This window comes from Sinocyclocheilus anshuiensis, unplaced genomic scaffold, assembly GCF_001515605.1.
Source record: "Sinocyclocheilus anshuiensis isolate Anshui unplaced genomic scaffold, SAMN03320099.WGS_v1.1 scaffold44, whole genome shotgun sequence".
Taxonomy (NCBI): domain Eukaryota; kingdom Metazoa; phylum Chordata; class Actinopteri; order Cypriniformes; family Cyprinidae; genus Sinocyclocheilus; species Sinocyclocheilus anshuiensis.
The window spans coordinates 2171612-2183133 of NW_015555746.1; the positions used below are offsets into that span (position 1 = coordinate 2171612).

Consider the following 11522-nt stretch of genomic DNA (forward strand, 5'->3'; position numbering starts at 1 on the left):
GGCATGATCTGTAGAAATCAGCACTTTTCTGCATTGTAAATACATTTGGTTAAAAATTTCAGCTTGATCAGAGCTTTAAAATGCTACAAACACCATTTTAATGGCACATTTTGTGCAGACAGACTTCATGTCAGGGTCTTTTTTGGTAGTAAACGTCCTGTAACCTTCCGCTTTGACCCATGTCTCTGCACTAAGCTATACACTTTATCACAGGCGTAATTACATGACTAGCAAATTACACTCTTAAGACAACACATTTTACTATTTTTAGTATTTAATCAATTTTATTGTTGCCTCTGTAACAAGAACTGTAACAAATGATTTGGGCACCCCTTCACTGACTTTCCTGATGCAAACTATTGTGCTAAATCCTGCCTTGCACAAATAATAAAATAAGTTCTAGCAAACAAGACTGTTTTAGGACTAAAATTCCTGTAGGAATACACTGAGTTCATTTTTTTTGTTTTTTTGGATCCAGGTTATGTTGTAGACATTTTATATAATATTTTAAGCACAAGCAAATCAACTTACTGTATTTAATATAAAAGTACAGCTTTGTAATGCTAAAAAACCTTTGCATCTTAAGGGGTCATGACATTAAGGTTGCAAATATGAATAATTTGTCACTTCATATGTTTAATTTGGAATAAAGAGGCAGGCACAGTATAAACTGAGAGTTTTAAACAGTTTATATTATATTACATTACATTACATTACATTACATTACATTACATTATATTATATTATATTATATTAGGTCACACTTTATTTTAAGGTCAAATTATTGCTACTAACAAACCATTAACTATGACATTTGCCTCAATAAACTAATTTGCTGCTTATTAATAGTTAGTAAGGTAGTTGTTAAGTTTAGATATTGGGTAGGATTATGGATGTAGAATATGGTCATGCACAATATGTGCTTTATAAGTACTAATAAACAGCCAATATGTTAATAATAGGCATGCTAATAAGCAACTAGTTAATAGTGAGAATTGGTCCCTATACTAAAGTGTTATTATATTATATTATATTATATTATATTTAATATAATTTAATTTAAATAAATGATGCCAAATAAAAGAGTCAAACAAATTGTATGAATTTTATGGGGTTCTTGATTATAAAATTATTCTAGTTATAATTTTAGCCTGTCTTGCTATTTTACCTGTGGAAAAGACAACATTTCTGGATACAAGTTTGTAGTCCACGATGGAGAACTGTGGGAGCTCGATACGCGACACACCAGTCACTGCATTTTCTCCTCCCTTCCAGTAAAACTCGATGTCATCTGTTGTGTATCCATCTATAGGACAAACAGAAATCAAATTAATCAAAGAGTAAACAACACATTACTGGGTCAAAGATCACAAATCATGTTTTAGAGGGAGATTTACTGAGCTCAGACAGTGCTTCATACATTAAAATGTAACTTTTCCCTTCTTTTCAATTCTAAAGATGTGGTTCCTTGAAATAGCATTTCTTTTCCATAATTAGTGTGTGTAACATGCTCAAAAGTAAAAAAAAAATTAAAAAAAAGTGCATTGTTAGCATAATCATGCATATGATCATCTGTTTGGCACAAGTGTGGGGAGCTGTTAGGGGTCAGATTTCCCACTGTGACACAGACAGCTCCATTTCATACCGGCATTGCCATGTTTGTAAACCATAATGAGCTAGGTGGTTTTATTAGTGTGCATATGAAGCACTGTGTACAATTAAAGTTGGGTTATTTAGGGGAGTGATTACCATATTCTGTAAGTGAATTTACCCACTAAAAAATTCAGGTAGTGACAACTGTATTGTCATTCAAATTTGTGTAATATGTACACTACTAAACTCAACAACTAGTTGTTAAAGCAGTGATGTAATTCAGAGTGACAGTCCACAGAGAGTTGATTGTTTAACCCTTTGGGGTCGACTAACGTGGATACGCGTTTTGTGGCATCTTCTCCTGATAACACCGAAAAGAACTCCCTTCATTATATCTAATGCAACCACGCCCACGCGCTGAGCGCGCTATAGATATTATAATCATCCACGTGAAGCGCGTGGCGTGTAAACGCCCACATCACAGCAAACAAAGCAGCAAGACCTCAAGTTTTTTTTATTTTACTGTTCGCGTCGCGCTGAGAGGAATAAAACAGAATTCACCTCAAGAAGCTTTGGATTACCTCAGGAAAAAACTATGCAGCGGCTTTATCCAGCAGTGATCATAAACATCAGTAAGTCTTTTTTATTAACCTACTTGTATTAGTTTTCACATAACTTGTACACATTTTACTAGTTAGACTTTCTCCGGCCAGTGTGTGCACACACTCCCAAAATGATGTGATAGTTATATATATTCTAAATAAACTACAAACAAAAAATAGATACATTTCTTTTTCCTCATTCTTTCTTGTAGCAATTCCCTCAGTCACACACCTGACTGAAAGGCTCATTATGCAGCTCATTATGCAGGCCTTTGTCTTCTCAGGTGTGAATCACATCATTATCCATGACCATTCACGCCCCCTCGCATATTCCTTTTCTACACAAAATGTGTCTTAGAAAATTTAAATCAATATATTGTTTTCTGTGAGTGAGTAAACAAGATGATTATCACATCATTCTGAAACAAAAACTCTAGACTTCAAGATCCAGTTCTCAATAGTCTTGTGAACAAATGTTCTGTATGTGTTTTATGGCCTTATTTCAGTGACTTTAAAATTGTAGTTTTTCACTAAGCATGCATAAACGTTGTTTTCTCAAAAACACAATCACATACATACATGCTGCCCACATATTATTGTAGCCCAGTTTGTGCTGATTATGGTGCTACTAAACTTAGCCATTAAAATGTTTATTAGCAACTGAAAAAAGCACAAATGTCAGGACATGTCAAAACTTCTCCAGGGCCCAAAACACCCTCGGACCCCAGAGGGTTAAACACAGTTAATAAGCATAAACAAAACATGCTGCTTCTGTCAACAGAGTTTTACTACAGGTCAAAAATCTTGCATGAATCTTGCATGGCGCAAGATTCAATATCCTGCAGAGTCTTTTGGAGTAAAGTTTGTTTTTGGGGTATTTGGAGTTGAAAATATTACTATATAGCTTTTTTGATGTAACCAAATCAATAAAATATCTAATTTTTTACGCATTCAGTTAGCCTGCTAACTGATTAGCAAGCTAAGCTAAAATTCCATTATGCATTCAGTTCAAAACAATCAGCCTACTAAGATGACATATCCAGCAAAAGGTACCTCATAATCACCACAAAAGGTGATGAGGTAAAGCATTACCATTCAAATGTTTAGGGTCAGTAAATTTTTTTCTTGGAAAGTCCATTAAATTAATCAAAAGTGACAGTAAAGACATTTATAACATTACAAAGATTTCTATTTTTAAATAAAATGCTATTCTTTTAAACTTTCTGTTTATCACAGTATTCTGAAAAAAATGGTTTCCTTAAAAATACTGCAAAGCACAACTGTTTTCAACATTAATAATAATAACTAATGTTTATTGAGAAGCACATCAGCATGTCAGAATGATTTCTGAAGGATCATGTGACACTGAATACTGGAATAATGGCTGCTGAAAATTCAGCTTTACCATCACAGGAATAAATTCCATTTCAAAATATGTTAAAATAGAAAACTTATTTTAAATTGTAAAAATATGTCACAACAAGTAATTTTGCAGCCTTGGTGAGCAAAGAGACTTCTTTTGTAAACATTTAAAAAAAAATCATACGGACCCCAAACGGTAATGTATATGCTAAATGGATATGGTAATATCATATTTTCTGTTGAATAATAAAGTTGAATTGTCAAAGCGATAATTATTACTATTTTAAGCAGCATTTCAGAAGGATAACACATTATATTCAGTAATACTAAACATTTTATTTTTGCTGCTTCACCAGTGAGAAAAGCACCAAACTAGCACTGATCAGTATAAACCAGCTTGAAACAGCATGGAAATATATGCTGGTCTTTGCAGCAGGGTGTGAGAGAGAACACTTACAACTCTCTATCTCCAGAGTGCAGTTCTGCTCATCTAATGGATACCTTCTCAGATCCATCATGCAAGCGGCAGTGGTGGTGATTCTAGAAACACAGAAACACACACATAGGTCACAGAAAAATCAAAGCCACAAGTCTATACATACAGCAGGTACTGCACTTGCTAAACAACACAGCAAAACTTTTGTGTGTCTCATTGTAAACAAGATGAGCAAGATGGAGCATATTAAAATATGCCTCCCCCTGCCTTCAAAAGGGTTTTGAACCAAATATAGCACAGAGCATGCATATGGATGAGTGGACATGAACAAATAGTACAGATTTTAATATATGAAAATGCAGTTTTTGCTCCAAAAAAGCTCAAGGAAAGCCCACATCTCATTTCGTCCAATTCATCATTATAGTCGCACCGCCTCTACTGCCGCGACTCCTGAAAAACGTTTTCATTCCGCATCGCCCCATCAAGCTCTCGCTGGATCCCCTCCTCTGGAGCACTATCTGGGCTAAACTCGGGGACTGGAACTCTCTGGGATAAACTCGGGGACTGGAACCCTCCCTGGGCTAAACTCGGGGACTGGAACCCTCTCTGGGCTAAATTCGGGGACTGGAGCCCTCTCTGGGCTAAACTCGTGGACAGGAACCCTCTCTGGGCTAAGCTCGGGGACAGGAGCCCTCTGTGGGCTAAACTCAGGAACAGGAGCCGACACTGGAGCGAGCTTTTCCTCCTTAGATTCCTAGTTATGTTTGGGGTGAAAGGTGTGGTCGGCGGACTTGACACTGGAGCGGCCGGCAGGCTTGACTGAGAAACGGCCGGCGGGCTTGAGAATGCCGCGGCCGGCGGGCTTGACTTTGGAGCGGTCGGCGGGCTTGATGGCGGGCTGGTTCTGGCTGGACGCTCTCCAGACACCGGAGGATCCCCTCCCTCCAGCTCAGTCCTCTGGTGTCTGGGATGTCCACGGGGCGATAGCAATTGGCCCCAATCCAGAACAGAGAGTTCTGGAGTTCGAGCTTCTAGCGGTGATCTTGCTGAACTCCCATGCATACTCCACGAAGGGGAGATCTCTGTGGGCTAGGGCGAAAAAACGAGCAGAGATTCCCATGCCGCAGGAAGAAACAAACAGAAAAACAAAAGACTTTCAAAACGAAAACAAAATGGGGAGAAGGGGCGCCGCTTACTTTTCTGTTGTGGTCCGGTATTCTGTCACGTTCACTACTGTGAGGGAGCGCGGAGCGAGGAACGAGGAGACGTGGAGTACAGCAACAAGGAAACGTTAATAACATCAAGGGAACCAGGAAAACACACGTAGCAGGAGAGGCAGACATATACAATACCGGACGACCAAACTTAGAACAGGGAACACTTTAAATACACATGACGAGGGGATGACGAGACACACCTGGAACTAATGAAACAATAATTGCACATGAGGGAAAACTAGGTCAAGGAACACATGGGGAGCAAAACACGGAACAGAGTCTGACACAGTCAATGTCAATGGACCTGATTTTCTTGGGAGAAAACAGGTCCATTGACTAGAGACAATGGACCTGTTTTGTCTGCGAAATTTCGCCAATGTGACTGCACATTAAACTGTGGTTTATGCATCACTATACTACTGATAATGGACAATGTACCTTTTTACCTTGTGAAATTTCAAAGAAGTTTCACTAATTTGATTGTGCCTTTACACATAAAAAACTGGACAGATCATTTAAGGGTTGAAATTCAAATAAATTGTTTACTTGTTTTTTATCCCTCCAGTTATATTTTCAAGTAACAGCATACTAAAGCAGTCTTTTATTTAATGTTTTTATATTTGTATTACACACTCAAACCATATAATATTGGTTTGAAGTGGGTCGTTACTATGTTTCTGTGGTTCTTCCTTCCTAGAGTGGGTAAAGAGGAAACTCAGTGTCTTCATTCCATCTTCAGAGCTGCTTTAATGAGCGCATACTCAAATGCCTTACCATAAATATGCAGGCTCTTCTTTCTTTAATGGTGTCCAGCTTAGGCAAACAAATAAAAGCCCTCTATCCTCACTATCGCTTCGTCAAACTACAATGTGTGTTATATGACCACGGAACTCCCTAGATGAACTGTAAAATGATGTTCAATGGATTGCTGATGTTCCATTCGAGCGAAAGGAGATAAATCATAAAAAGACGGAAATGGTTCAATAAACTTTATAAGCAAGACCCATACATTAGCATATGGCTGCAATAGTCCACAGGATCTCATTTGGAACAAAACGAAAGGCTAAATTAGGCTACGGTAACTGGCTCATAGAGCACTCCAGCTGGTACAGAGGATGAAGGCATACCCATGCTCTTCCGCATGGGAACGAGCAAAGCAGCTCATTTAGGATCAGTGTCTGATAACACTAAAGGGGTTTAACAAGATAAAGGCACACATTAACACTTATGCAATTTAGTAGGCGAGTGCACTGAACAAAATAGGGCATACTCTCACGATGTGCGTCCACTGAAGCTGCGTACTATCAGACTCTTCCCACAGTTGAAATGTCAAATACAAACAAATTGTGTGAAAGGTAGATTTTAGAAAAAAAAAAAAATCTCCATTGTAAGGAAAAAATACATTAATTTACCATTTATTAAACTATTATTACACAATAATAAATTATTAAATTTACCACATTAAAAAAATGTAAAAGTATATATTTAAAGTATTTTATTGTAATTTAAGATGTTTGTATGTTTATTTGACATATTACTGTATATCTATTAGTGATCCAAAGCTGATTAATCATCAAAAACAGGTAAAAATGAAATGAAAAATGAAACAGGTAAAAATGAAAATGCAAAACAAGCAATACTGGTTGATGGCTCTAGATATGGGATCAGTTCTCACCTTAATCCATAAAGAACTGTGCCATCCGGGTGCAGGCGGATCATGCGGTTCTTCACTGTGACACCGTGGACAAAAGACTTCTTGTCATTTAGGAAATACGTGTCAGGAACCCAAAGCTGGTCGGCTACCCGGTTGTCAAGGGTGAGATTGAGAGGGATCCCAGAATATGCGAGCCGCTTGTCCCTCCAGTACTGCTGGAAATACATGGTAAGTGTGTAGTCCTGTCGAAAATTAAAAAAAGAATAATTAGGCTAGTAGTTAATTTTATCAGGCAAAAAAAAAAATATTTACATTACAATTTTTCATTATTGTTTAAAGAAAAAAAATGTAATTTAATAAATATAAAATAAATGTAAAATAAATAAAAAAAATACTTACAATACTTAAAGTCTGCAAAATTGGAACAACTAATTTTATACTTAATGCACTTTAATTGTGCGGAAGTAGTGCTGAAGTCTGACTAAAGACACACTGAAGTATATTTGATTTTGCTAAAGTGGAACTATTGCAAGTATACTTCAAGTACACTTTAAATATCTTGCATTTATATTATTCAAATATCATACAATTCTCACCAACAGTGACTACAGATTTTAGGCTCAGTATTACGAAATGTGCATTGTGCACAAGTAGTAGTCCAAATAAAGTTGAATAAATTTTTTTTATATCAGTAAGTCTTGAGCGATATGTCAGTAAATATGCTATTTGAACTATACTTAGTATGAAATAAATGTATTTTAAATATATTACTTTTTTACTATGGCATATTTTTTTTTTTAATTCAAATGTCAAATATTGCCTATTTGTGTTTTCATATTTATTTAGATTTGTGCACTCTCTCTTCATGTATGTGACACTGGGTAAAGCAAAAAAAAATATGGACACACGTGATCCACTTAGGACCATGTGATCACAAATGACAAAATAACTTCCTCAAAGTGACCATCACATGTGCCCTTAGCTAACAGCCTTGTAAAAGGGCCTTTTGTGAAAGTATTCAGCTGCTCACTTTTGTTCTGGAACAACCCTTCAGGTTGTGTCCCCTTCTCGTAGTGTCCTTGAAGGACTCCAAAATGCCATTCAGACTCACCCTAGATTTCGTATCAGAGCTCACATGCTCTGTTTTCCCTAAAGGGTCAAAAGTGTCAAGGTCAGAAACAGAAATCCAAAGACTGTGGCCTTCAGCAAATAGATTTTCTGTTGTCTGAGTGATATTTATAGAAGCGTCAAAGTTGGATTGCAAACAAGCTGCCTTCGGCCTACATTTTTCAAGCCTGTCTGCCACGAAGACGCTGTGTGGCCATCTCCGTGAGGCAGTCTGGTCTGACTATAGATTTCCATTACACCGCCAGAGTCTCAGTAGTCCACTCGACATCAGCTCGTAGAGCTATACTATATGACTTCAGCGATTCACAGTATAGAAATTCAATCAAACTAAAGCATTGGCATGATAGGCCTTATATTTGGGCCGCCGCTGAGACTCAATTAATTTTAAAAGGGCTGAAATCACGAAATTTATGGACCTTATTTGTCCCCTGGGCCAGAGCTGAACCTGGTTGAAATCCAGATGTGTCTGCTGAACTGCTATATTAGCTACTCATGGGTAAAATTAAGACCCGACATGCTGTCCCCTACAATGTGCACAACCTGTTGATGTAATAAGAAGTAATTCACTTACAAACATATGTTAGAATGGGCTTAGGCCCCTGAGGCTGACTTCAGAGTGTGCCAGGAGATCTGTGAAAGCAGAGGCTGTGCAAGAGAGCATGTAAGTGGAGTTCATTAGCTAACGAGATGAGGGGGGATGACATGACAGGGACACCTTCTTTATGATTACTAATGTCTGTGATTCCCCCTCTCTCTCAGTCTTCCATTCTTTGCACCACTGTCCTTCCTCCTGCTTCTTATTGTCCTCCTTTCTCCCTCCATTCCTTTCTGTAAGGCTTTTGTTTTATAAATGACACTGATGGATGCAACCCTTTCTCACAATACATTATACCCTACACATCAAAAGTGTAGATGCTAATTAGAATTAAAAATGCTTGATATCCCAGTTAGTGTTGGGTAGAGTTAACACAATCCGTAGCCAACTTTTAAAGGGATAGTTCACCCAAAAATGAACATTCTGTTATCATTTACTCACCCTCATGTTGTTCCAAACCTGTATGACTTTTTCTTCTTTTGAAACCAATTTTTTTCTTTAGTTTTTATAAGATATTCACCAATAAAACCTATTTTTATGTGTGTTCTACAGAAGAAAGAAAGTCATACAAGTGTGAAACAGTGTGAATAAATGACGGGAAAAAAAATAATTTTGGGTTGAAAAGTAATGCATGTGGCAAAATTAATACTTTTATACAGAAAGGGTGCATTAAAAATTGCTGTTCTTTTGAACTTTCTATTCATCTATCCTGAAAAAAATATTTTCACACAAATATAAAAAATCATAACTCTCATAATTCTCTCATAATTCTGAAGGATCATGTGACACTGAAGACTGGCTGCTGAAAATTGAGCCTTTTCATCACAGGAATAAATTACATTTTAAAAATTATTAAAATAGAGAACAGTTTTTAATAATATTTCATAATATTACAGTTTTTATGTTTTTTTTTAATCACCATGGTGAATAAACACTTTTCACACACTTAAAACAATTAAAGGTTCATAAAACTATAAAAATGATGAATTCAAATAAATAAATAAATAAATAAACAAACAACTTTTGCCAAATAGCCTGTGTAACTAGGCAGAATATATTTGCTAATTATTCTATAAAGTAGCTGGTAGCTTTTTCACAACAGTATACAAATATACATACTAAATCTTAGGCTTTGCTACAGATTATGCTAAGGATCTCCAAATCTCAAATATCTGTGGGTGGGGCCAATTATGTTGTTGGATAAAGTTTTCTTGAGAATATAAATCATGTGCAACTAGTTTCCATACAATATCATTATCAACATCTCCGCACAGAGACATTTCCATCACAGCCACAATGTTTAGTTATGAATTAATATACAAAATCGTGTACTGTATCATCACAGTCCATTAATCAAACATTAGCTACAGCACACAGTCATCAATTCACTATTTACTGCACTAATAGATGCTTGGCTTCACAAGACAGATTTTCCAAAAATAAAGCAAATAATAAACAGTTGACCTTTACTGTGTTCATATCTGCTTTTTAAGCACAGTTTTAAGACTGGGCAAAAAGACTCCTCTGAATGCCTGTCTGATCCTCAGGCTACAAACTAGTGTCTTCACTCTGAAGTATGTAGTTATCTAATACACCAGGATCCATCATGTATGTGTAGGAAACTATTGTTCTGTACAAAGGCTAATTCTGTCACATGGGATGAGGCTAATATATCAGCGTTCAGTCATGTATCTCTCCATCTGTGACTTTCTGTCTCTTTGCCTCCCATATATTAGCATGTTCTGCAGCGAGGTGTCTTGAGGCTCTTGTTATGGTGAGTTCTCTGGGTCTTCAGCGTGTGAGCGCAGTGATTCAGTACTATTACCCAACCTGATCCAGACAAACCAGCGAAGCCAGAAGTGCTCTGAAAACTGTGAAAACCAGTGTCACTTTCATGTCTGTTTAATAATGGAGTAAACAGATGCCGTTGTGCCAGCTGAGCGATTTGATACTTTTGATATCTGGGGAACTGTGCTGCAGTGGTCACTTAAAATATAAGCAAAGGCATCAATTATTCATTACTAGGCAAACTATTATAGCAGTACATTCAAGCTGCAAGAAGAAAACATTTAAAAATAGAGGCAAAAATCTTAGGATGCGGCTTGCTACATCTGAGGGTATGACTCCTCAGTAAATCATTGTTGTTGTTCTCCACTGAGAGGTTCAAGAGAGGGATTCCCTACGATAAAATGACACCACGTTCTGACATATACACCACTTTCCCTGTCCCACAGATAAAATAACAGATGAAAGGCAAGAGAAACAAACATAGACATTATTTCAAATCTATTAATGTAGGGACTGATATCAAACACATGGGAGCTTACAATAGAACTGTGGCATGGATTTACTCCTGCTACAGATTGGTTACAGTTTACACAAGATTTGTGGGAACCAGGCTGGGAAAAAAAGTAATTTAATTATAAATTAAATGTATTTTTATTGTACACTACTACTACTAATATACAAGTTGGAGGCACTCGTGGCATTGAAATGACACTTTTTTCCATATTTACACCCTACATAATACTGAATTTTAAAACATGTGAGGAGAAGGCTTAATCATATAAAAGGAAATATAAATTCTGTCAATAAATGAGTCCTTCTGGAAGGGTGAGGGGATAGTGTCATCAGTTGGGTGAGGAGTGTGTGCTCTCATACAAAGACAAGCTTTCGGCATGCCAGTCAGAGAGCATTTACATCAATTTACCACCGCCACGTCTACTGGGAATACCAGAATAACAGCAGTAAGAGAGATTCCTCTGTGCAGTGTGTGAAAATTTCACTGATCCATACTAAAAGGTATTGAATTTGTGAGATATACAGTAATAACAAATATATATATACAGGTGCATCTCAATAAATTAGAATGTCATGGAAAAGTTCATTTATTTCAGTAATTCAACTCAAATTGTGAAACTCATGTATTAAATAA

At 36.8% G+C, this 11522-nt stretch overlaps 1 protein-coding gene across 3 annotated transcripts in view; it reads right to left on the reverse strand.

Moving 5' to 3' along the window:
• LOC107673538 (gamma-aminobutyric acid receptor subunit beta-3) overlaps nt 1-11522 on the reverse strand; it is a 76843-nt gene that overhangs the window by 18835 nt on the left and 46486 nt on the right. For all 3 annotated transcript variants that reach the window (XM_016467158.1, XM_016467157.1, XM_016467156.1), the window contains 3 exons: nt 6886-7106; nt 4015-4097; nt 1169-1306 (listed from right to left, as the gene is read on the reverse strand). In XM_016467158.1, coding sequence (XP_016322644.1) covers nt 1169-1306; nt 4015-4097; nt 6886-7106 — 442 coding nt within the window. The remainder of the gene's footprint in view (nt 1-1168; nt 1307-4014; nt 4098-6885; nt 7107-11522) is intronic.